Here is a 27,398-nt window from a genome sequence, read left to right as displayed (position 1 = left end):
TGTGCTTCTGATAAACCAGCTATAGAGTAGCTCACAGATCTCAGGAAAATAGTTTACTTACTAGATTACTAGTTTATTATAAAATGATCCAACTTGGGAACAGCCCGATGGAAGAGATGATCAGGGCAAGGTATATGGGGAAGGGGCATGGAGCTTCCATGCCCTCTCTCAGCACCTCCAAGTGTTCACCAACCTGGAAGCCCTCTCAATCTCATAGTTTAGGATTTTTATGGAGGCTTCATTATGTAGGTGTAATTGATGAAATCAGTGGCCATTGATGGTTAAACTCAATTTACAGCTCTCTCCCCTCCCTGGAGGTTGAGGGTGGAGCTGAAAGTTACAACCCTTTAATTAACCATATAGTTAGTTCCCCTGGCAACCAGGCTCCCATCCTGTGGTTATCTAGGGGCTTTCCAAAACTCACCTCATTAACATAAACTCAGATGTAGTCGAAAGGGGCTTGTTATGAATAACAAAAGATACTACTTTCATCTTTATTACTCTGAAACTATTATAGGAACTGAGGATAAAAGACCAAATATTGTAAACAAAAGATGTTCGCATTGCTCTTATTAATTAAGAAATTACAAGAGTTTTAGGAGCTCTGTACTAGAAATGGACCAAATACATATTTTTAAATTATAAATCACAATATCACAGTGATTGAAAAAAATGTGTTTTCTGCTGTTATTGGTAATGTTCTACATACATCTGTTAGGTCCATTTGGTCTATAGTCATGAGTTTTTTGTTTGTTTGTTTGTTTGTTTTTAAACTAATGTGTTGTAGTGTGGCTCTCATGAATTCCACCCAAATAGAAGAAATGTGTTAAATGTTAATGATATAGGAAACTCAACTAATTTTCCCCAAGACAAAATTTCATAAATTAATGTTAAGAAAAGTAGTGTATATATATATATATATATATATATATATATTTGCCCTTTGGAATGCTAAAATGTTTGGGAAACAATATTGATGAGGAACTTCCTAATCAACTGGTTTTCAACTTTTTAAGATAAGATGAATGAGGAATTCAGCAGTCTTCAAGAATAAGAAGAATACTGTATGAGTAATAGTAGATGCTTGTATTTTCCCAGGCCAGGGCAAAATGGAATGCATTCAAATCACAAAAAACAAGGATTTAAGTTTAGATACAAGAATGGTTTTATATTTGAGTGATGGACAAGACTACTTTCCAAAGGATATTGGTAAGTGTCATTTCTGGACTACTGAAAAGAAAAAGGCTTATCTTTCTGCTGTAGTTTTGAGGGAAGAAAATTGGCATACATAGCTACCAAAAGATGTAATTTTCTTTTACTGTGATTCTATCTAACATGGGTACAGTAATACTTACCAAATGCTGTCCAATGTACTAAAAAGAAGTACATTATAGCCTAATCCACTCTGTAACTTCTTGGGGTCTGTTTTCATTACATGAAGAATTATATCCACTCCTTCAGTTCCAAAAATTTCCTAAGAGATTTATTTAAAATTATTTCTTGAAATAAATAAATAATCCTTTCCTTTCCCATTTCATCCTGTCCCCTAAAACGTTTTCTACCAGAAAAATACAACAACATTTTTAGGAAAATAGTACTGTAATACGATTTTTTTTTTCAAATTTGTACTCACTTGTTCTCAGGAATTTAAGACAAATTATTGTAAAGCTAGTCATTTTAGAGAGGATATCAATCAACATGTCAGCTTAATGTCCCTTTATATTTTTTCCCTTTCTCTTTCTTTAAAAAAAAATAAACCATAAGGCTTGTCCCATGGTTTTCTTCCACATTGTAATGAATGTAATCTAACATCATGTCAGATGAGTACTAGATAGCAACAACTAATTTAAGGGGTTAAAATTCTATCATGGAAGATTTTCCAATGTTCCCAAGAGAGAAATAAATTTATAAATAGCAGTTAAAACCTTTAATAATTTTTGTGATGTTATCACCAATTAATATTTGTCTGTTACCAAGTACCTTTCCTATTGTCTTGTCATTCAGTTCTGGTTCCCAGTAAGCAAGACTATGAGTATTTTCCAGAAGAACACAGGTGCAGGGTGATAGAATATAAGAAGTTCCACCAAAGCTTGGAGCTAAGTATGTGTTTACTGTTCTTTTTTGCCTCTCCCTCAAATCACTCTATTGAAACCTTCATAATTTTTAATTTTTATCTTTCCAAATCTATGTCTTGCTATTTAAGTTATTAATCTCTGAGACTCAGAGTTTGCTATGGCATTAAAAAGATCAAAGGGAATTAAGCTCTTTTTTCTAACTTTTAGTTTTAGGTATGAACCCAATTCAAACCCAAAACATCATTTATAATGGTACAGCCACTCTGGAAAACTATTTGCCAGTTTCTTCAAAACATACACCTATCTTATGATCCATTAGTTGCACTCCTAGGTATTTATCCAAGAGAAATGAAAGCATTATGTCCACAAAAAGACTAGTACAAGAATGTTAATTAAAGCTTTAAACATAGTAGTCCCAAATGGAATCAACCTAAGTGTTTATCAATAAGGGAATAGAGAAACAAATTTTGTTGTATTCGTACAATACTATTCAGCAATAAAAAGGAATGAATTATTGATACATGCAACAACATGGATATATTTCAGAAATATGGTGCTGGCTGATAGAAACCAGAACTAATAGAGTAAATAATCATGTGATTCCATTCTTATAAAGTTAAAAAATAGGCAAAACTAATTTATGGGAATAGAAATCAGAAAAGTGGTTGCCTGTAGGCAAGTGGGGGCATGGCTGCTAAGCGGCATGAAAGAATTTTACAGGGAGATAAAAATATTCTATATTTTAATTGCGATATGGGTTAAATGGATGCATACATTTGTCAAAACCTATCAAACTATATACTTAAGATCTATATACTTTACTGTATGTAATTATACTCTTAAAAAAGAATATTAAATCTTCATAAGATTAAAAAAACACCAACATTTATGGACATTTACTAAGAAAAAGTTCATAGTGTTATGTGATTGAGAGATCTGAACAAAACTTTGATTCACAGGCATACATACCTTCCTAGGAATATGATGTTCACAAAGACCAGATAAAATAAGTAAAATATCAGATTGAATTTCCAAAACAATGGCCTCTTCCTTATCATTATACTTGCTTATTGTATTTTTAAAGATTCCTGATTTGAAAAAAGTTAAAGAATGTAAAGTTATTGAACATTGTATTTTTATTTTGATCAATTACTGTTCTGAAATTCTTTCTTATAAAATTTCAACTAGAAAAACTATTTTTAAAAGGGCTATTTTCATTGTATGGTTTCCTAGAAGCTGTAGACAGAAGATGATAAATGGATTCTTTGGGCTCTCAATACAATCAGTAGCCCCATATATATAGACTTTCCAGTACATAATTAACGGCGTGTCATTAAAAGAAGCCCTTAACAACCTGATACTTCACCAAGCAAACAAAACTGTTTAAAAATATGCAGTTTCATGAGGCAAAGATGCGTGCCTTTGCAAATATATGACCAAAATGCCTGATCATAGCTTGCCTCATCTCTTCTTGTCCTTGTGGTCAACAGGGTCAATCTTAAGCAAAGGTGGAAGACATCCCTAAGTACGTTTTCTATTCCTGTTACTTCTTTCTGCATCGTCTCCTTATGTCTACTCGAAGGCATCTTCAATAACTTAGGTAGCAATATTCCCATGTTCTTTAAAAGCTCTCCTTCCAATCAAAATTTTAAAAGACTTGAAAATAGCCACTTACATTGATGGAATGTCATTCACAATAAAATTTTGCCTCAAAAAAGGACTTTTCCCTTAAGCTTTGTATAAGGAACAAAAGTCATTTTTCCTCAGTTACTAAGGGATCACTGGCATTAGCAGAAAGGTGTGGAGCTATGTTTCAAAGTAAAAGGGCCATGGAAATCACAGCCTATTTCCACTGTTGGCCCTGAAGGGACAATTCTTGGTCCTGTTAGGATGAATTACAGGTGAAGGATCAGAGTCTAGGAAGGCTAGGTGAGCATGCTGGAGGCCAGGGCAGAGGCATGCCATGGACAGAGGGCCTATGCTCCCTTTTTAGGACACCTTCTAGGAATCCAACCTGGCTGGCCTTGCATCTGCTTCTCCTTTCTAGATTATCTCCTCTTCTTCCTACCTGTGTACAGGGATGTCACTTTCCCTGTTGTCTGTAATAAATGTTATGTTAATACTGATTTATTTTCTTAATATTTTGGTATCCTTTAACTCCCTACATTTACCCTTTCCTTGCTCTATTCTAACCATTGGATATATTTTTCAGATTTCCTCTTTCTAAAGTAGCATTGCACATATAACTTCCCTAATCCAAACCACTAATAGCTCCCCATGCTTAAAGAGAATGAAGTTCAAACTCTATTATGGTATGCCATTCAAAACTCTTTCTTGCTTGGCCTCTGACTAGACAATTAACTTTATTTCATATTATTTGTCTTCATAAAACTTTGACTCCACTTAAGCTAGCTCTGAACACATCATCATGTATATTTTGGCTTCATGTCTCTGTTTATGCTGTCCCCTTGCTTGAAAGACCATCTCTCTCTCTCTCTCTCTATTTTTTTTTCCTCTTGAAACCAGCCTTACCCTCACACCCTAACTCATAAAGATTCTTGTTAAGATTGCCCAGCCTTGAAGACTACCCTGTGGCATTTACTCTCTGTATTACTCACTAGGTGCCTTACTAACAGTGCAGGGTAACGCATGCTATCTTTCTATGACATACATCTTTCCTTTTGTTTTCATTAAGGCAAGGTCTTGAGAGTTCTGTTCTATACATGTTTATGACACCAGTGCCTACACAACAGGTGTATAAACATTTACATTTACAATGCAATTACTATTTGTTGAGCTTATTACTACTATAGAGCCTCTGTTAGACTCTGTAAGAGAAGGTTCCTGCCCCTAGGAACTCACATAATAAAGATCAGCTTCTTTCAAGTTAAAGGGAAAGGTCCTAAGAAGAAAAGAACCCTTGCTATTTGCTCTCCCTTCCCCACTTGCTACCCAGGTAAGATTAAGACTTCTTCTTGGATATATGGAAAATTGTATTCATCCAGTTAGGCTGGGGCCTTCACACTGAGTTCTGTATCATGAAATGTGCACAGAAGTGATAAAATCTACTTTCAGGTTTGGTCATCCTCCAGTAAGCTCATCAAGAAAGTGAATGTTTTTGCCTAGCCCTCTTTTCAATATCCTCATTTTGCTTACTAGTATTATTATTAGGGGGCACCACCCCAATCCACTAATGATGGAAGAGCAGGCACTGAACAGGTAGAAGAGTTTTTGAGTAAGCATTTGTAATTAATTGACATCCAGCAAATTATATCACCTACTCATGAGGCAGTCATGAGTCACTGAACATGGATATGACAAATATAACTCTTACTTCTCAAAGCCAGGAAAGATTAGGGCCAGAGAACTATTTATTTTTTAAATAACAAAAGGTAGAAAGCTTTTGCTTAGGGGTTCTGAATTTTACACTGAACTCGCATGTATGTATGTTGGAGATAAAGTGACTTAGCACAGTCAACTCTTTAAGTTGAAAATTAAGGATATCCTGATATTTCACATCAGAAAACCTATGTACATTTCTGTATACACCAGCGTACCAGTGTTCTGGTAATGTCAAATGCACTGGAAAATGTAATGTTATCCTCTTTTAAAATGACTCCAAAAGGCCTGGCCAAAAAGTGGTGATCTTACTCCTAGAAGAGTGAAATATAACACTAGCCCATTAAAAAAAAACAAAAAAGATAAAGATAATCCTAAATGAAACGGTATCTGAATTAAGTAAACAAATGTTTAAAGGATAAGTGATCATGATGTTTCAGTAGAGACAAACTAATTTATAGCAACAGTATGAAACAAAAATCAAGAAAATATTCAGGAGTTTGTCGGCTATAGGACAAAATAAATGTGTAGAAAAACATTTCAAACAAAAGTTCTAATTCATAAACATTCTACTTTCATCAGGACACAAACATGTTACGTTTTTACCTATCAGTTGCTGAATTGCTCTCTTTTCACAAAGATCCTTGTTTATGGTCTCATGCTCAAGGTAGACCATGGCTCTCAAGAGTCTTAAACTGTAACGCATCTGGGCAAACTTGTTTCCACGGCCACCTGTACCATGAAAACTGTTCCCATGACTAAAGAAGGAATCTGTAGGGAAATATTAATAGTTACTTTACATCAAGAAATTTAGATTAGACATCTTTTATATCTATATAAGTTTAAAGAGATGTTAAAATTTTGTCATACTTCAGGGTTTTTTTTTTTTTAGAGAAGTAAATATGATTCCATCCCCCTCCTCTTTCTATTTCCAGTACAGAAATATGTGTTTTTAAATTTTACTCAAATGTATCATTATTGTATGTATCTTTTGTAACTTGTTTCTGTTACTCAATGTTGTATTTTTAAAATTATTCACATTGTTACAAGTAGATCTAGATCGCTCAGTTTTAACTGCTTTCCACATCCAGTTTATAAATAACAGTTTATCCATTCACTAGTACAAATTGCTACAATGAACATTCTAGTTCATGTCCTCTTGTTCCCACTGAGAAGTGTTTCGCCTGTGACACCAGAATCATATAGGGTATACCCACATGGAATTTTATTAAAGTTGCCAAATTGTTCCCCAAAGTGGTTATATGGATACAATGTATAAGAAATAGATTTTTCCCAATCTATTAAATGTGAAATGGTAGTTCATTGTTATCTTAATTTGCAGAGCAATTACATTTCTCTGATTACCGGTGGGGTTGAGTGTCTTTTAATTTTTTTTGAAAATTTGAGATTTTCTCCAAAAATTTTGAAGAATTTTCTTGGCAATCTCTATTGTTTGCCTACTTCTCTACTGAGTTATTTTCTTTTTGATATGTAGGAGTTCTTTATGAACCTGAATTCTAATCGTTTATCAGCCAGAGTGGTGAGTAAATGTCTTCCCTCAATTTATAGATTGTTATCTTATTCAGATTTTGTCATACAGATATTTCCGTTTTACAGTAGTTAATACATTTAATAATCTTTAATAATCTTCTTTATAGTTTAAGCTCTTCTGTATTTAAAAAGTCTGTTTCTACCCTGTTATCATAAAGATAATTTCCCATGTTTTCTTCTAAGATTTTTACAGTTTAACTTTTTGCATTTAGGGCTTGAATTCATTTTGCAATTGACTTTTTAAAACAAGCTGAAAGGATCTAATTTTTATTTTTTCACACGGAGGGCCAACTGCCAGAGCACCATCCTTCTCTCATTGATTGGCAATATCATCTCTGATGATGCCAACCTCCCATATATTCCATTCCACTGGTCTATGCCTGGTCTAGTACCATACAATTTTAATTACTATAGCTTTATGGTCAGTCTTGATAAATAACAAGGCAAGTTCTCTTTCTTTGCTATAATATGCTTTCTTTGAAAGGTTCTTTTAGAAGTAGCTTTTTGTTTAATGCTAAAAAAAAAAAAAGTTCAAAATACTGTTCTCAGTAGTGTGTATAGCTTTAGAAATGTGGATTCTGGAGCTAGACTGCCTGCATTAAATCACTTACTATGTGGCAAGGAACAAGTTATTTAACTTCTCTGACTGAGTTCTACCCACTGAACAACAGGGCTAATAATAGAACCTATAACTCCTAGATTTGTTGTGAGGCCTAAATGGTTTAATACTGCTGAGGGGGTTAAGGCCTATCACATAGTAAGTACTCAATAACTGTTAGCTATCAGGCTTCTTCTTGTTAGGAAGCATTTCCTTTTTTTGCCTTATAGACTTCTGTAAACATAAATAATATAAAGGAGAGACAGGAGAATTGTTTTATTTAATGCACAGTAATTTAACATGACTAAATTTAGTAACTCAGCATATTAAAAACTAGAGAATAAAAATAAGCTATAATTTTTTCTCCCTCATGGATGAGTGCTATTCTTGATCTAATGAAAATGTACCATACAAAATTATTTCCAGAGCAAAGTTACTACCAGAGAAAAATACAGTATCTTACTTATAATTTTTTTTAAAAAGAATGTATTTCTTATTTCCCTTCTAAGAATTATGAGAATTGAAATGAAATATTCATACAAATTAGGGCTCTGCTAAATTGGCAGACTACATGTGGCTAGAGATCTAGATTGGAAGCTCCATGAAGGTATGGATTTCATTTATTTTGAACATAAATGTTTCGTTAGTAGCTAAAACAATATATGGTTACTAGTAGGCATTCAATAAATATTTGTTGAATGACTAATTAAAATATTACAGGACAGTATAATTATTGGATAGGCCTAATAATATAAAAATTTAAATCAGTTTATATGAATGATTTCTTTTACTGAAAGGTATGCATCAACTATAGCTAAGATTTACTAATGTCTGACTATAAATGAAATCTCAGGCTTTTTTCCTTAAAACAGCATTTAAACACATTAAAATCACAGAAGGCCAGATCTACATTGTTAGTTCTCCTTTTAATTGTATTTCTTTTTCTACACCGCCATTCAGTTGAAATATGTAGATTAGAATTTTGACAGGAATCTGAAAGGCCACTTACCTTCACTGTCACACCATTCTAAAAATGCAAGGATGTGAGCATTTCCCTGATACAACATGTACTCGTCTATTAAAAAAGGAGCCACTGATGACAAAGTGGCAATTGCATGCAGTTGTAATTCTTCATACTGTGCTGCAGACCACTCAACTATTTTGTGTTTCTCAGGCTTTTTAACATAGGTAAACAAAGCCAAAATAACTTTGCCATCAATTAATAGCTGTGAGAAAGGGCAAAAAGTACTATGTTAGAAACATAATTAAAACAATTTTATTTAATCTAAGAAAATTTAATAAAAGATTTCCAATTTGATGTGTTATTGATGATCATTTCAAAATACTTTCTTCCTAAAGATTCCAAGCTATGTTAAGCACCAAAAATTAAAAAATTAAAAAACCCAAAACCAAACTCACTAATAACAACAGTTCACTGTGATCCCCCTTTCTGGGATATACACTCTATGGCTAACAATAATGTAAAATAAGTATTAGTTTTTTTAATCTATGCTGCTTATATATGCAGTTTACCTCCACTTATGATAAAACCACAGGAGTCGAAAATTTAGAGCAAATAAGCTGGTGGTTATTTCTGTCTTCCTTACTTTTGTTTCTTAAAGGAAATATTTCAGAGATTCAATTGTATATATACTTTAAGAAATCAATTTTGGCTGAAGTTATGATAATAGACTATGGCTATTTTTAATCATAGGCAACAGAACTTATACAAATACTCTATCCAGTGAATACCAGTCAGGTCACAAGCCATAGTTAATTACACGCCAAGAATTTTAAAACTGTACTGAATCCATGATGTCAATAAAAATAAAACAAAAATGCAAAGCTATTATAATATGACAATCAAGTTAATATTACAGCTGATTCTGATTGGTATATATTTATGGTTCACAAGATAGTAACACACCATGTGCTATATTCTATTCAATTTTCTTTTCATCTGGCATTATTCTACAAAGATTTTTTCACAATAATATCTATGAATTTTTCTAAATTTTCTACTATTCCACATGGAAAGAGCACAAGATTTAGAACTGAGAAAACAAGAATAACAATTAGTTCTAGCACTGCTGTAAGTAGTAAGTGGATAATTTTTTTGAAATACTCTGTGAACTGCAAATAACAGTACACGTATTTATTATCACTACCATTACTGAGCCACAAACACAAACATGTGACAGGAAGAAAATTAGTTGATTCCATTGCTCACGTAGTGCTTTAAGAAGCTTATCAGTCTTTGTGCCATTTGACTTTGTTGTCAAATAAAATTGGTTTATAAACTATAGTGTAAATTTTATTATCTTTGTATCTGTCATTTTAATAGTTATATAATACTCCACTATAATAATAAACCATATTCTATTGAATGATTTTCTATATGACATTTCAGAAAATACATTTAGCTTCTATGGAGTGTACATTTTTGATATGAATAACAAAGTTATAACTGTAAAGACAGTTTTTTTCTGAGCATTTTTTAGTATATTCTTCAAAGTGGCATTACCAAAAAAAATTGTTTTTAGCTCTTTTAATCCTCATAATAATTCCATGAGATAGGTGTTTTCCCCACTTTGAAGTTGAGATAACTGGAATTTAGAGACGCTAAACTATGTATTCAAGATCACATTGCTAGAAAGCGACAGCACTGGATTCCACCTGACTAAAGCCTTAACCACCATATTATACCACGTTTATATTACCACTAATGAAATTGATAGAATGATTCCTCCCTTGGAACTTGAAAGAGTTTTAAGACTAAAATGAAATTTCAATTAATGCAGTAATAACTAAACTAATGGAATTGTTAGTAAGTAGTATATTTTTTTCTGTTGCTTTATAGTTTACAAAACCCTTATCTCAGTCTCACAACAGAAGGAAGAACTGAGCCTCAGAAAGTTTAGGTGACTTTGCCAAGGCCATACAGCTAGTAGGCGATAAGACAGACGTGAAATTCATTTCCAGTGCTCTTCAAATTACACCATGCTTTATGTAGGATATAAAGTATTAAGATAATTCATTGGTAATAAAAATATGTACATAAGAAGGTTAGATTTGTGTGGAGAAAAAGCAGGTTCATACAGTTTGAGATGGGCGGCATAGAGATGAGCAATTTCCTCCAGCATTAAATCATCCCTCATTACTATGGTCAAAGATAGACTATTAGGCTGGGTGGGCCTATATGGATTTTCTTTCACATTATGTTCTCTTATTCAGGAGCTCTAAATATATAAATAAATCTCCACGGTTCTCCTGCTTTTCCTTGGTTTATGTGGTTTAAATTTAGGTAAATTCACTGTTCATTAATAGATAAGAGAAATTTTGAAAAAGTGAAATTCCAGTGAATATGAGTTTGTTACCTTCTATGGTAAATATATGGGCTGATGAAAGATTTGCAGCCATGGCTTTTAAAAAGTTATACTACAAAGTGAGACAATTTTAATTTTAATTTTGATTACTTTTTACCTGTATAGTAGATAAATCTTTATAAAAGGTCACAATTATATTGAATAGCAATTTCTTCAACTCAAAATCTTCATAGGAATTAGAAAACTTAAGACCTTTTACCAAAGGATTTTGGCTTTTAACTGTGAGAGGGAAAAAAAAGGAGGAGTAAAATAAAAGCTGAAATGATATATGACTCATTAAGATAATTATAAGTTGAAAGTTTTATGGTTTTTACCTTCATTAAAGGTTGCAAATAATATCAAATCCCTGGTAAAGCCACACTCCTAATATAAATACACAAAATAAACAGAAAGATGAATTAATTATATGGAAATTAAGTTACAGATGCCCATATTTACTTAATATGTAGGTATTTTTTATCAGACTCTCCTTGTCATTCATTTGAGTTCATAAAGCACTAATAATAAGGGATGAAAGCAAGAAAATAAAAGCATATAGCCAGATAAACTTGTAATTTATTTAATATTAAACTTACTTCTGTAGGTTCTTAGAAATATATTACATTATTCTATGAATATTTTACAAGATACTGTTTAAAATTTGGTAAGAACCCAAAACGTACTGCTAAAAGTTACTTATGTAATTCATTATCTATACCTTCAAGGGATGAAAGAAGGGAAGAAAATAGTTATTTTCAACAGCTTTTCTTCTTAAACACCCCCTGGCTCCCCACCCTGACCCCAACCACTCTCAAATATGTCAAAGGTTTGGTCAAGAGACAACAAACAATTCCTACTTAACATGAAAAGCCCTGAAGAATGACCAGAAAACATTTCAGCATGAGGGAACTCATTCCTGACAGAGATATCCTAGTTGGACTTCGTACATTAGGGAGAATTTATAGGGACAAACCTTGGGCTTTTGAGCTTGCAACTCTATATTCCTACTACTTTAAGATCCATATGGTTTCTTTAAAATGTGAAGATGTTATTCCTATTGACTCACATTCATGGAATTCACCTGAATGTTTGCAAAGATGCTGATGAGAATTTATTGACTGACCAGGGGCTTCCACAGAAACATAGGCCCACCTACACAATGCAACCTTGACTAGGAAGCTATGTAGGACGTTTTCCCCATTTGTACAGTATAAATTCCATGACTGTTTTTTTTTTTTTAATTTTATTGAAGTCTAGTTGATTTACAATGTTGTGTTAATTTCTGCTGTACAGCAAAGTGATTCAGTTATACATATATTCTTTTTCATGTTCTTTTCCATTATGGTTTATCACAAGATATTGAATATAGTTCCCTGTGCTATACAGTAGGACCTTGTTGTTTATCCATCCTATATATAATAGTTTGTATCTTCTAATCCCAAACTCCCAATCCTTCCCTCCCCCACCCCTCCCCTTTGGCAACCACAAGTCTGTTCTCTATATCTGTGAGTCTGTTTCTGTTTCATAGATATGTTCATTTGTGTCGTTTTCAGATTCCACATATAAGTGATATCATATGGTATTTGTCTTTCTCTGTGTGACTTAGTATGATAATCTCTAGGTCCATCCATGTTGCTGCAAATGGCATTATTTCATTCTTTTTTATGGCTGAGTAGTATTCCATTGTATATCTGTACCACATCTTCTTTATCCATTCATCTGTCATTGTAAATAGTGGCTATTGTAAATAGTGCTGCTATGAACACAGGGGTGCATGTATCTTTTCAAATTATAGCTTCGTCTTATATGTGCCCAGAAGTCGGATTGCTGGAGCATATGGCAACTCTATTTTCAGTTTTTTATGGAATCTCCATACTGTTTTCCATAGTGGCTGCACCAATTTACATTCCCACCAACAGTGTAGGAGGGTTCCCTTTTCTCTACACCCCCTCCAGCATTTGTTTTTTGTAGACTTTTTTTTTTAATATTTATTTATTTGGCTGTGCCAGGTCTTAGTTGCAGCACATGGGATCTTCGTTGGGGCATGCTGGATCTTTAGTTGTGGCATGCAGGATCTTTTTAGTTGTGACATGCAGACCTCTTAGTTGCGGCATGTGAACTCTTCATCATGGTATGCATGCAGGATCTAGTTCCCCAACCCCCGACCAGGAATTGAACCTGGACCCCCTGTACTGGAAGCACAGAGCCTTACCCACTGGACCACCAGGGAAGTCCCTGTTTTTCTGTAGACTTTTTAATGATGGCCATTCTGACCAGTGTAAGGTGGTACCTCATTGTAGTTTTGATTTGCATTTCTCTAATAATTAGCAATGAGGAGGATGTTTTCATGTGCCTATTGGCCGTTTGTTTGTCTTCTTTAGAGAAATGTCTATTTAGGTCTTATGCCCAGATGAGTAAATTATATTTGTGAGTAAATTATAATACATGAGGAGGATCTCAACCTTCCAAAGGGATGCAAAGAAGAACTGGCAGAGTGCAAGTATACTGGTGACCATAATGACATTACAATATAACTTGGCATTACAACAAAGTACATAAATGTTACAACATAGTTCAGGACTCCCCCCTCCCCCCACACCCACCACTTCCACAATTAGAATTAAAATGCAATTTGATTCATACTTACAATCATTGGTGCTCCAGGATTTTGAGATATAATTGTTGTGATCACTAATATGTCATTTCTAAGCTGACGATCATAATGACTAAGACCTCTTGTAAACAGATTTTTAAATACTTTCTTCAAAGCCCTAAAAAGTTAAATCATATCTTTAAAGCCATATTTCTATGGAAATACCACCTAAGTGTCTACCAACAAAATCTCCCTTTTTACATTTTACTACTCATTTCAAAATATTTCTAATCTTTTCTATCTTTACAAATCTGCCTCTAGTTCACTGAGGGACCAGATAAGAATCCCTCGGTCCAATCTATACATGGTGGTCAAAGTGACTGCTCTAAAATAAAGATTCAATCACGTCATTTTCCTTTTTAAAATTACTGATACTTAAAGGCTTTTCTTTGTTCTTAGGATAAAGCCCTACCTCCCTACCAAGGCTTATCAGGCCTTTCATGTTACAGTCCCTGCTAACATTGTTGGCTTCATCTCTCACTATTCCACCCTGTACTTTTTGCTCTCACTATATTGAATTTCTTTCAATTTTTTGATTTTGCTAAATTCTTCTTTCACTTCTGTTCCCCTGTCTAGGATGCTCTCTGCATGCAGAACTCTTGTGTTGGTAAGTCACATTTATCATTCAGATACCAGATTAGGGTTTATTAGGAAGTGCTGATTAACTCTCCAATCTGGGTCAGGTTCCCTGTACAATGGGCATTTGTTGCTTTATCTTCTAGGAGCCACTTGCCCTTCTTGTGATAATAGTACCCTTATTTTTATTTAGGCATTCACTCTTTACCCACTTTTGGTCTTGTGAAGCTGCCTTCAACTAAAAGGAAGCGAGTTAGAGCATTCCTTCTTTCTGTCACTGTAACTCACTCTGAAATGGGCATATGGCCAACACCAGGCCACTAAGGGTCAACAGGGACTCAATTAGAAGAATTTTCTTTGAGCTTTTGGAATAGCAAGTCTTATCTTCTGCTTGGTTTGGGGTTGTGATTATGTGAAGCTAGACTTCGTAGGTCTTACCATATGGATCTTGAGACTAAAGCCAACACAGTGGAAAATAGTGCAGAGGGATGAAGAGGGCCCAAGTCCTGATATTTGCTGAGCCTTGAATACAGCTGCACATGAAACCAGTTTTATCCTTGACTTTGTAGTTACATGAGCCCATAAAATTTCCTATTCGGTTTAAATCAGTTGGGTTGGGGGTTCAGTCGCTTGCAAACAAAACTGTGCTGATCCATCATCTTCGGGAGAACGTGAAGGACCTTGCAGTAATCTCTTTCATAACATTTAGTATGTGCTCTTTTAGTTGCCTATATACTTGTCTCTCTCTCTTAACATAATGCAAGTGCCATGAAAGCAGAGACCATTTCTGTATTGTTTTCAGTTGTATTTCCACAGCCTAGTACTGAACTTGGCACAGAGCAGACAATAATTATTTGATGAATATATGAATAAGTAACTTAATGGCTCACTCATATTTTATTGCTAATGCTTACTGTAGTATCTGGAAGACAGTAAGTACTCAAAAATAGGTTTACTGAATGAACAAATGAAATAGTTCTTTTAAATATCTAATTTTACTTTATACATGCTCAAGGACATAATTTAGTTTTGTTAACAAGCTACTTTAAAAGCCTTCCACATAGAAAAAAAAAAAAAGACTTGTTATTGTGCAGATGCATTTATACCATGGTACAAAAAAATGTCCTGAAACATAGCCATTACATGAATCAGAAGCCTAACTGAACACAAATTTAAAAAAAAAATTTTAGTTATGTCACTGGCTATCGTTTTAAGGTTAAAAGTTCCTATCTAACCACATAAACTTACAGCAAACATTCCAAGTTACTAAGCTGTTGTATGATTTCTTCTTTTGAAGATTTTTCCAATAAGTTCCAAAGTATTTCGGATGAACGAAATAGAAGCTGTCCAGAGGGATCTGGGTCATTGAGGTGAGCACAGATTCCACTGGCTGCTTGTGCTTTCACCATTAAAGTACAATTAACTTCTGAAAATAAATTTTAAAATTATTTATGCTGTACAGTCTTGACATTATTAGATAAAAACAAAAATAGTTGAGAATGAAGTGTTCAAATATGTACAATAATATACAAACCAGAAGCTGAGAGATGCTGTAGAGCTTTAAGTACCCAAAGTTTCTCAACAAGTTGATTTTCAAGCAACGCCAATGACTGGACCATTGTTTTTGCCAATCCTCCAACTTCAGCCATTTTAATCTTATATGATGAACTAGCCTGCTGGTAACCTAACAACAATTAGTGAATAAAAATGTACAATTATTTCACATAGTAATCATCTACATTAAACAAAAGAATGAGTAATTTATTGTTAAACAACAGCAACAACAAAAACTTTAAAAAAGTGTATGGCATGTTAAAATGGTATAGCACAGGGATTGGCAAACTTCTATAAAAGGCCAGGTATCAGTATTTTAGGCTTTGCAGGTTATAAGATTTCTCTCTCAAATACTCAACTCTGCTACCATAGCATGAAAGCAGGCATAAACCATACAAAAATAAGTGGGCATGGCTGTGTTCCAATAAAAGTTTATTTACAGAGGGCCAGTTTTGGCCTGGGGTCCACAGTTTGCTGATCCCTGGTGTAGCATTTGAAATAGGACCGCAGAGTTGGAGGCATATTTTAAATTCTAAAAAAGAACAATATTTCTTTTCTCTAGATATACCTTTCCATAAAGGAAAATGGCATGATTACAAATACTAAATGTTTTCACTATTCAACTCAATACATTACTTTAGTGCTTTCAAGGGACCATAATTATGTAATTTGGTGATGAAATAAGAGGTGAAAATATAATGCTGTTCTGATAAATGCTAGTGAATATAATGGTATTTTAGGGAAGTTTGATTCTTGGCAACATGTCTTATAATAATTTCCTTCTGCTGTAGCACCTATGAGAAACACCACCTCTCCTTTAATACAGCTGCACAGGTACCTGACCAACTACACTCAACTAGAGAGATTAAATACACAGCAGAAGGTACCTGCTCACGTGAGACACAGCTATTTTCTTTCTTAGTGATATACTTATCTACCTCCTTGACTTCTTGACTTTTGAGACCAACTAGATTCTTTAACTTTGCCATAGTTCTGAGATGTCTGTCAGTTTGTCTTGTCTTTCTGAATTTGATCTTTAGCCCTGGACAAGGCCCTGTCCATTCCTGTGATGGGTTCTCTATGGTAAGGCCCTAGCTACTCACTTTAGGCATTTAAAAAATATAAAGAGAAAACCACAAGTTGCATAATTTCACCATCCATAGAGAACAACCTTAACATTCTGGTATATTTCTTTTTTTTTTTTATCAATAGATATCTATTAAGCAGCTACTATGTTACAGATTATTGTAGATCTGGTATCTTTCTTACTGATATTTTTAATGTATGCATATAACTTTAACAGTATACTATATGCAGAATTTTACATTCAACTGCAACCACTAAAGATTTTTTTTTTCACTAAAGATTTTATTGTAAGCCTTTTCTCATTCTATATTTTCCCAAATCATGATTTTATTTGCATAATAGCCTGTCATATGCAAGGACCAACCAAAATGTACTTTATACTTACTGTATCTTTATATATTGAGTTTACATTTCTACAGAAGGATATAGTAATATTAAGGCCCATGGACCTGATTCCTGTCTCTGGGGCTGTGTCTCTTACAATTGCTCTACTGAGGACTTTTCAGCTGTGGTCCCAGCTATCCAGACATGCCCATCACCTGAAACCAACTGTGTGACAGCTAGTGAGAGCATTGCCTAAGATTCCCAATTTTCAGAGCCTGGTCAAATTAAGATCAACCTCACTTCTCTGCACCTTGACTCCTCTGTCATATCTTATACATCATTTGTCTCCCTTTCTTTCTATCTTAAAAAGACTGTGTATATATTGCCTAGGTTAACCCTAAGCTTGTGCTCTTAATTCCATCCTCTCATGCCTTCTTTGGGAATTTCACCCTCCAATTTCCCATGTACTAGCTTCTTATTCCTCTGCCTATAGGGGAAAACTTCATTTTTCCCTATCCTAAAAATTATAAATAATAACAAAACCAAATATCTTCTTTGACTTTGCTACCAGTTGAATTGTTCTCCATCTTCCTCCTTTTTCTTCTCCATCTGATTTTAATATATAAGTCTGCATTCACTGCCTCTTCTCACAATCTTCTCATTCTTTAGTCCTGTATCTGCCCTGACCACTTTATGTCAATAGATCTGCCAAAAATGAACTACAACTTTTCAGATATCACATCAGTTGGCGTTTTCATTCCTCAATTACAGAAGCCTCTACAGTATTTGACACTGAGACCACTACTTCCTTCATCAAACATTTCATTCACTGGCACACAAGACATGGCAGTCTTTAGCTTTTCCTCCTCCTCTCTGAACATTCCTTCATTGCCAGTTTCTTTGGATTGTTTTTTGTTTTGTTTTGTTTTTCCCTAGATCTCAATATGGGCATTCTCCATGTTGCTGTTCTTGGTCCATTGCTACTTACATGCTTTATCTCCTAGAAAACTCAAGCACCCTGATGGTTTCAATTTTCATCTCTGGGTGAATTCCAAACCTGTATTTCTGGTCTCTGCTTTTGGTATCCAATGTCTACTATCTACCAAACACTTCCTCCTGTTTATCTCATCAATAGCTCAAATCTGACAGTTAATAATTTCTTTACTTATTTCTCTACTTCAGATGTCCTCCATTTTTCCCTATTCATAAGTTAGCTTTCTTTTCTACCAGTCTTATTGCCACCTATCTAAAGGAACATATAACTTAAAACTGTATTTTATATCTTCTCTCCTTTCCTAGATTGATTATGAATTACAGAAACTATGAAGGTAGGAAGTATGTCCTAAGTAATATTATATCCTCTACATTGCAAGTGCCCTCTATCTTGATACCACCCATTTCAGTGTGACTCATTTTATCATTATATATTATGATCCCTTAGCTATAACATGCAGAACTCTTTTTCCAAACATGGTAGAGAATGTTATTAGCATTAGGAATTTAACATCTAGTTGGGTGGGACAGATATTATGAATAATTATAAATGTTAGAAAATAATAAATAATATTATCAACAGTATTAAATAACATTAATAGTAATAATTATAATTAAACTAACTTGGGTATGACTTTAAAAATTGTTATATTTAGCATCAGAATAAAAATCTAAAGTTGAAAAAAATACATAAATTCTTTTGTTTAAAATGACTGAAGAGTTTGAGACTACCAAAAGAACTGTTTTGATGTGTTGCATTTATTTATTTTTTAAAATTTAATTAATTAATTAATTAATTAATTAATTATTTTTGGCTGAGTTGGGTCTTCATTGCTGCGTGTGGGCTTTCTCTAGTTGTGGCAAGTGGGGGCTACTCTTCGTTGCAGTGCGTGGGCTTCTCATTGTGGTGGCTTCTCTTGTTGCAGAGCATGGGCTCTAGGCGCGTGGGCTTCAGTAGTTGTGGCTTGCAGGCTCTAGAGCGCAGGCTCAGTAGTTGTGGCCTAGATCTGGGATCTTCCCAGATCAGGGCTCGAACCCATGTCCCCTGTATTGGCAGGTGGATTCTTAACCACTGTGTCACCGGGGAAGCCCAATGTGTTGCATTTATGATCCCACTCTGTCTTTCCAAGTTCAAAGAGAAATGAGAAAGACTGTTCTGTTTTATAAAGACATAAGTTATTACTGAAAGACTATTGAAAACTTTACCTGTAATATGCTTCTTTGGTGGTTCTGCATGATAAAAGTCAATAATACACTTACAAATTTGTATCCTCAATTCAGAACTTGGTATTATCATTAAGTCACCTGCCAGAAGATAAACGAATGCTATTCAATAACAGTGCCATAAGTTTATTTGCAGTTTTAAGCATACAGTGTTAGTAACATGATTAAAAATATCATCAGAGATTCAAACTGGATCATGTAATTTTATACACACACACACGTGCGTGCACACGCATGCACAAAACACCCTGAATATCTATCCTTGTAACACTTGGCCCCTCAATCAACTCAGTCTCTCCTTCCCAGGAAGAAAAGAATGGTAATTAGCAGCATAAATGCTAGAACTAAATTGTCTAAGATTAAATCCTGGCTCTGCCACTTACTACCTGTATAAACTTGTGTCTTAGTTTTCTCATCTATAAAATGGTATAATAGTTACCACGTTAAAGATTGCTGTGAGAATTAAATGTGTTAGTATGAGAAAAGGGCTGAGAGTTTTCCTCCCTAACTAGAGAGTCAGTAATCTGTTGCCCCTAATAATGCATCCTTTGCTTAGAGAAGTTCCAAGTGAGCTTTGCTCCCTCAGTTTATTGACAGACTGGAAGACAGTGAGTTTCTAGGCAGTCTTTGCCCTGCAGGTAATAGTTTTATGTTCAAGTTATCATGGTGGGGATGGAGGATAGGGAATACTCCTTTTCAGTCATATATACACTACTTCTGAATTGGCTTCAGCCTATATTTCAAACTGAATTGTGTCTGCTCTGGTGAAGTCCTACAAGTATGATCCCTAAGAGAATCTGAAAATGATCAGTAGGATTCTGGAAATGATCCAGAATGTCCTCTGGGAGCCTGAGGACAACTGGAGTCAGGACCATCAGCTTCAGGACTGAAGCAGATCTGCTTGGATTCTCTGAGGGAAAGAGATAATTAGGTGTTCCTTGAAGACTTGTGTTTTGCATTAGGCTTTGCATAATGTTCATCTCTGAGGGTAGCCAGTGGGTGGGGAAACAAGCAGACAGAAGGAGGGAGCATGTAGGAAAGACTCACCCTAGCTTGAGAAGAATCTATCAGCAAAAGCTAGCACTTAAAAAAAAAAGATAGGTTCAAGATTATTCTCTTAATTTTTTTGGACCCGTCCTTTGAAGTTGAAAACTCACTATGTTTTGAAAAAAATTAGGCAACAGGAACAACTAAACTTTTCCAACAAAACTATCCAAACATTCAAATTTATGGGAAATTCTAAGGTTTCTCGTCTGCTTCACCACCCTTTTAGTTCCTGTAGGTTTAGATCATCTCTCATAGTTTCCTGTTTTATAATCTCAGGGCAGAGTACCAACTTTTTCCTTCATATGTTTCCAGAATCCTGCTCTTAAGTCGGAAATATCTATCATTTAGAAGAAAAAGTAATATAATTTACTAGTACATAGTAGAAACTGGAAGTTAGTAAAAATGAATAGACTTTGTTCAAAACTTTGTACTACAAACAATTATTTTAGTTTAAACTCATGGTTCCAGCAATTAAAAAAATGAGGGACAGAGCAGCAGTACTTACATTAAGTAAGCAGTGAAAGGAGTTCATTTTAAGCTAAGAGTTCATACTGCCCTCAAATGAGACAGTAATATGTTCTGTAGGCAGGCATTCAGCAAAGAATAGACTGACACAGTAAAAAAAGCACCATGTATTTATTATACAAATGCATATTTAAAAATAATAAGGGCAACAGAGATTTTTAAAATGTTATCAACCAAACCTACACTTTTTATCTGTTAACTACCATATCCTCTTCTAGGTTGTCTTCTCACTGTAAATTTCCATTGATGAGAGATTCACAGAATTAAAGTTTCCCATTAGTTTCTAGTCTGCCTGCTCCTTAAGGTCATCTTACTTAACTCCCCATGTTTATTCTAATTTCCTTGACACCTTCACCCACTTTAGGCCATAATAATTCTTCCCAAAGTATCTACAGTTGAAGATTATGAAATTTATTTAGACATAAAAGTGTTAGTGTCTATGTTAAAAATTTTAAATGCCTTTTACTTATATTAGTTTCTATCATCTTTCAGTATGGAGTATAATGCTGGGAACATAACTATTCAGTAAATATTTATTTTTAATTTTTTAGGCCATTTGTGTATCTTTTATTTCTCCTGTACAAAGACCTAAATTAATAAGCATAAATTTAATGTGGGATTTGTTTTGGGAACATGCTGTTATGTCTCAGGGGCTGATTCAAGGAGCTATAGTGTTTGATCTCATTTCTAAAAAATTATTATTTTCTTTCTCTAGAAAACTGAGCAATAACCCAAATATGAAAACTGCTTATAATATTTTTCATATTTTTGTATACAAAAACACAGGCATCATTATGTATATTATACTAAAGCTCCCAATATCCCACCATTTTATGATTTTATTTAAGACTTTAAATTATTTAATGAACAATTTGGCCCTTGCTAAATTGTTAGAATTGCTAACAATTCTAGCAATCAGTTAGGTTCAAGCAATGATTAGAGTTCAAAGATGAAAATATTTTTGTGATTACTGAAAGAGAGGAACACATACTTCTGATTTACAAAAAAAAAATGTTACCAAACATTTCATCAAACTAAATATATAACATCAAGACAAATAAGTGCAAAGAAGTATCTGCCAGTCCTTAAAATTAAGGAACAAAAAATCCTGTTGGTATCATGAAACACCTGAGTAGAAGATAATACAAAAAATGTCACCAAGCACACTGTGATTAATTCCCAACAAGAAAAGAGCCTAGATTTGGAGAAGTATCCTTAGTGAAACTTTGTGCAAGAGATATTTCCTTCCTGTCAGTAGGGCCTATCATCTCAACTCACCCAGAAGTGCAATTGAATTAGCAGTATCTTCAGCATATGTTATTTCATCCGATACTTTCTTTTTCAAAAATGGCAAGCTTCAATAAGAATGAAGAATATATGAGTTACGTTTAATGAAGTCCTTAATTGAAGCATCATTTGCAAAGTAGAGGAAAATTTCTTTTCTAAAGATTAAAATGAGGATAAATATCCTGTTTCTTTAGCCCTGGAGAATTAACAACTACCAAAAATATTTCTGTTTCTAACCAGTTGACCAAAATAAAACAAAACAAAATAAAATAGGTTTATAAAAATGAAGAGAGATGGACATACAAGGCAAGGGTTAAGAAAGCCATCTTGCAACACTACATAAATAAAAAACTTAAGAATCTTCTTTCTCTCTGAGGGCAAAATAATACTAGATTATACCTGTATTATTAAAATTAGGAAGACATTGGAAAATCTGATACAAATCACAGATCTAGTCTCACCTATAACTTAAAGGCTGTTCAAGGGCTTCTTCTGAAGTTTTTGAAACTCCAGTTAATAGATCAATGGTCTATTTGTTCTTAAAGGTCAGTGACTTTTTCCTTATTAATTGGATCAGTTACCATCCACGAAATAACAAATATACTTTTTGAGACACTAAAGAATTTAACAAATATTAATTATATTAGAATTACATTTCACAGCTAATATAACCAAAGTTATGTGAAAATAATTTATTCACAAGTCATAAAAGATAGGGCACTTGAACCTAGGTCATTAGTCTAAGTGTCAGAGGAGAGAGAAAAGTCACTTCCTAAACAAAAAATATAAACTATTTCAGCATTTCAGGAGTTCAAAATTTGAACTTCGTATCCTATTTAAAGATATTTAATATATCTTATATATAGGACTTTAAATTCATGTTTTTCAAGAAAAATTAACCAAGTAGTTGAAAAACAGCACTTGGAACTATCACATGTGGATGTATATAGGTCAACTGGAATTAAAAGATATTTCAAAGGCAAGTTATGAAAAGTAATATTTTATAAATGCCATAGAGGTTCATTTCTGGTGTTTGTTAGAATTTTTCATTTGAAATAAATAACTTAATTACTTGATATCCAGCTCATTGTTGAATCTCTAAAGTGAAGAACTATAAAACGAATTGTTCTTGTCCTCAAATGTTTTCCTTTTTTACCAAAGGAAACAGCCTAAAAGATAAAGCATCAGAAGAGTTTTCCACCAAAAAGGTTATGAAAAAAAAATAAGCATTATACTTCTGATGCACTGAGAGAAACATATTACTTAGAAGCCAAAACAGAAGGGTTTGATTTTATTTTTTAATTTTCAATGTTTTTATCTCCCAAAAATGTCCTGAAAAGAGAATCAAGTGAGGGTGTGGTGTGGAAAAATGCATGATGAAAGTAGAAATTAGGAAAGTTAAAAAAATAAAAATGATGTGAATAATTATGAAATATGAAGGAAAGTGAAGAGTGCATTTCAAAAGATTTCTCATATTATGCAATGAAACATTCAGTCACAGCTTTCATAGAGAAACAATTCTTGGTGGAGCTCTGTAGGAGTGCTGATGTTGAAAGTAATGCTTGCAAATCTGGTGTTCTAAGACTTGCATAGCCTCAAAATCTGAAAGTGTTTCACATAATATTATCTCACATCAATATAACAATAATTTCCAGTTAGTACATTACAGTTCCTTGAGAGCATCAGAGCAATAATTTATTTCTTTATTTTTCATGGTTTCTATTAAAAAGTAAGGTGTGGTAAGGGCATTCAATAAATTTTTTTTGAACATCTGTTCAGATATCAAAATCTTAAATGTAGTTAGTTACAAAATTGCAAATATTATTGCTACTAAATCTAAAAGTGAGAGATAAACCTACCACGTATACATAGTCCTACTAACACTATTATTTATATATTAAAAGAAACTCACTATTTAAAAAGTAAATTGGTAGAAAGGTTTAGAAGGTTAAATTGTCGGAAAAGTTTATTCCTTGTTTAAGAAATTTCCTCTACCATATTATATTGAAAACCAAAAACATATATTTTAATATACATCTTGATTAGCCACTATGTGGCTAGTTCCCCCAAATGGTTGAAGAAAAAATAGTACAGAGGATGGAATATATAAATTTTATAATTCTGATCTCTAATTCACATTTTGAAAAAAATATGCCAAAAATAATTTGGTGATAAATCATTCTTTATTCAAATTTGGAAGATCAAATAAAACATTTTGACTCTCATGTCTTTGAGAGTCAAATTTCTTAGAGAGATAGAAAAAAAACTAGGCAGAAACTATTAAGTATTGTCCATAAATTTTCTCAAGGATTCTCTAAAAATATTATTTCTTTGTTTCATCTCACATTTATCATTCACTTGAGAGCAATTTATTATGAGAAAACATTTGAATATACTTACAGTTTAATCTCTTGTGGTCAGCAATCTCAGGCTACAATAAAATGTACTACCTTTGAGATACCAGCTGCTGAAATCAAGTGATCAAGTGAAGTGTCCTGAGTTCTGTATCACTTTGCTATACCATAATGCATAATATTTTTGTAAGACAAAATAGAACAGAAAATACTGCATGCTAATATAAAACAAAGTTAAAAAAAAACTTACCCACATAATTTTAGGATATTATATGCAGGTTCTAGAAAATGGGGCTGTTTTTTAATTTTTCCTGTACACAGATTCAGAATTTTAAATATCTGTGCTAAATCCCTTAGGGGCTTTAATATTTTTAGTTAAGAAATAAAATTAAGATTTTTATTAAAATATTCTTTACAGCACTTCTGTCAAGAAAAGTCTGTAGAATTCCATCTATTTTGTTAAATGTGGTTTAACTATACCAATTTTGAAATCTAAAGAGGAAAACAGAACCATGTTTTTTTAAGGAATATTATTTAATTTTTGTCTCAGTAACCGCTTATTCAAAATATTTTTTCTCTTCTCACATCTTTAGAATTTGATTACCAACTACTACACCACATATTCAGTTGAACAATAACTTATTATTGGCAATGAGTAATAACACTTTGAAAAAACAACTAACTTAATGGCTCAATTATATCCTTCATCTCCACCCACATACAAAACATATATTGCTCGGGAATAAGCAACCCAAACCTACCTTACTGTTCTGCGTTATTTTATTAACATTACTCAGGTGTGTGGTCTTGTTTTTAAGGTTTAAATTGATTGAAAATTTTATTTAAGCATTATGAAAGCAAAATCTACCCTCTCTAGATCTTCAGGTAAAAGCACCTTTTATTTTACCTATTTAAAAAACCCAATTGGTACATAAACAAATTTCACACTTTTTGTTTTGTTTTGTTTTTTAATACAGTTAAGGGGACATGGTAGCTGTGACTTGCACTTCTTGATTGAATCTGATCACTTCTAGTCTCTAGGAGCTCCTTAGAAAAAGATAGGAGAGCTGGATGTATTAGAAATACAAACCTCTGTTAACTTCCTAGAGAAATGACCAAGATACCTCTCTAACTTATCTTTGCTTTATGTGGTTATAATCTCTAAACCCAGCCTACTAAAGGCATTCAGAAACAGTCATTTGCCACCAACTCTCTAGCCTGAAGAAGAAAAAATAATGGAGGTGTTGAGTTATTGGGTTAAGATAAGAAATCTCTTGCTAGTAGACTTTCTTGGCTACCAGTAAACAATGCTTGATATCGACAAGCCCTCAGGTAACTGACTGAACAAATCCATATAAAACAAGGCTAAAATAAGGTGAGACAAGAGATAAAATTATAAGGCACACTTCCCTGAATCGGAGGCTTAAGACGTTTTGAAATCTTGGAACAAGCTAATATTAGAGACTGCTGTCTTCTTGGGACCAGACTGGACAACTGTTAGAGATTAGTTAGATCAATACTACTGTTAAGCGTGGTCTGTGGACCATGCCAGTTCTGGAATTGTATGTTACCAGTCTGTGGAAAAATAACTGCAGAAAGTGAGTTTCCTGTGACAATTTCATTGCATTTTACAATAGCATATATATGCAAAGGATAAAAAAAGAAACAACCCCCAACAGCAAACTGGTTCTTAATCACAGATAGTTTTGAGAAACGCTGGTTTCTACATATTCTTATCAGGGTGGTATCTTCATTGGGGATAACATATTTATAGAATGTTTTAAAGATTATCAAGAACTTGCTCATACATTATCTCATCTAGTCTTCCTAGTGACCTCATGAGGGGCTGTTATCCCTATTTTATAAGGGTGGGAAAGTTAAGAAGCTTATCAACAGTGCAAATACTCAAGTAAATTGGTAGAAACAAGACTTTGACTTGGCCCTGCTAACTACATAAACTGTCCCTCTGAGTCTATAGAAACTGACAATATCTGCACAGTTAATATTGCATTATACTGTTTCTTCAAATTTATATTCTCTGATAAAAATATAATTTTGTAAAAAGCACAAAATGTTAGATATTTTCTGTGGTAAACAGAATAATGGCCTGTCCTAATCCCTAGAACTTGTGACTGTTACCTTCCTTACATGGCAAAGGGACTTTTCAGATGTGATTAAGTTAAAAGCCTCGACATGGGAAAGTTATCCGAGGTTATACAAGTAGGCCCAATGTAATTACAGGGTCCTTATAAGGAAAGGAGAGGCAGGAGAGGGTCAGAGAAGGAGATATGATGACAGAAGCAGAGGTGAGAGTGATGCTACTTCAAGGAAGGGCCCAGGAAGCTTAGGAATGCAGGCTGCCTCTAGAAGCTGGCAAGACAAGGAAATGGATTCTCCCCTAGAGCCTTCAGAAAGAACCAGCCCTGCCAACACCTTGCCTTTAGCCCAGTGAGACCTCCAGGACTGTAAAACAAAAAATTTATGTGGTTTTAAGGCACTAAGTTTGTGGTAATTTGTTACAGCAACAATAGGAAGCTAATGCATTTTCTAATAAAAATTCTCCCATTTCAGAATAAACAAAACAAACATACACATATAAGTAAAGGATACAAGTCCATTCTGATAACACTGCACCATTTTCTTGACAGATATAAGTTGTTTTTCTTCTAAATCATCCTAAAACAAATTATCTATTTTAGTTCTTTTGTGTTATTAATTCTGTTGAGATTTTTAAAATTTTCCTTAGTGTAAAAAGAAAGTAGAAATGTTATCAAGTAATTCTTAAATTACTATATTATAATGTAAGCATTAAAAATGTTTCATAAAACAGTGAAGGTAAAAATAAAC

General features: G+C 33.6%; 1 protein-coding gene across 1 annotated transcript in view; it reads right to left on the bottom strand.

Moving 5' to 3' along the window:
• CFAP69 (cilia and flagella associated protein 69) overlaps positions 1-27,398 on the bottom strand; it is a 65,809-nt gene that overhangs the window by 21,325 nt on the left and 17,086 nt on the right. Inside the window, 13 exon segments of the mRNA XM_059932766.1 lie at positions 1,356-1,474; positions 3,045-3,163; positions 6,021-6,185; positions 8,573-8,789; positions 11,047-11,168; positions 11,264-11,312; positions 13,576-13,699; positions 15,406-15,583; positions 15,692-15,841; positions 19,321-19,419; positions 22,189-22,265; positions 24,802-24,911; positions 27,162-27,227. Coding sequence (XP_059788749.1) covers positions 1,356-1,474; positions 3,045-3,163; positions 6,021-6,185; positions 8,573-8,789; positions 11,047-11,168; positions 11,264-11,312; positions 13,576-13,699; positions 15,406-15,583; positions 15,692-15,841; positions 19,321-19,419; positions 22,189-22,265; positions 24,802-24,911; positions 27,162-27,227 — 1,595 coding nt within the window.

The sequence above is a fragment of the Balaenoptera ricei genome, chromosome 9, assembly GCF_028023285.1.
Source record: "Balaenoptera ricei isolate mBalRic1 chromosome 9, mBalRic1.hap2, whole genome shotgun sequence".
Lineage (NCBI taxonomy): Eukaryota > Metazoa > Chordata > Mammalia > Artiodactyla > Balaenopteridae > Balaenoptera > Balaenoptera ricei.
Note: the sequence above shows the minus strand (reverse complement) of the source record. Positions and strands in the feature narration are given on the sequence as shown.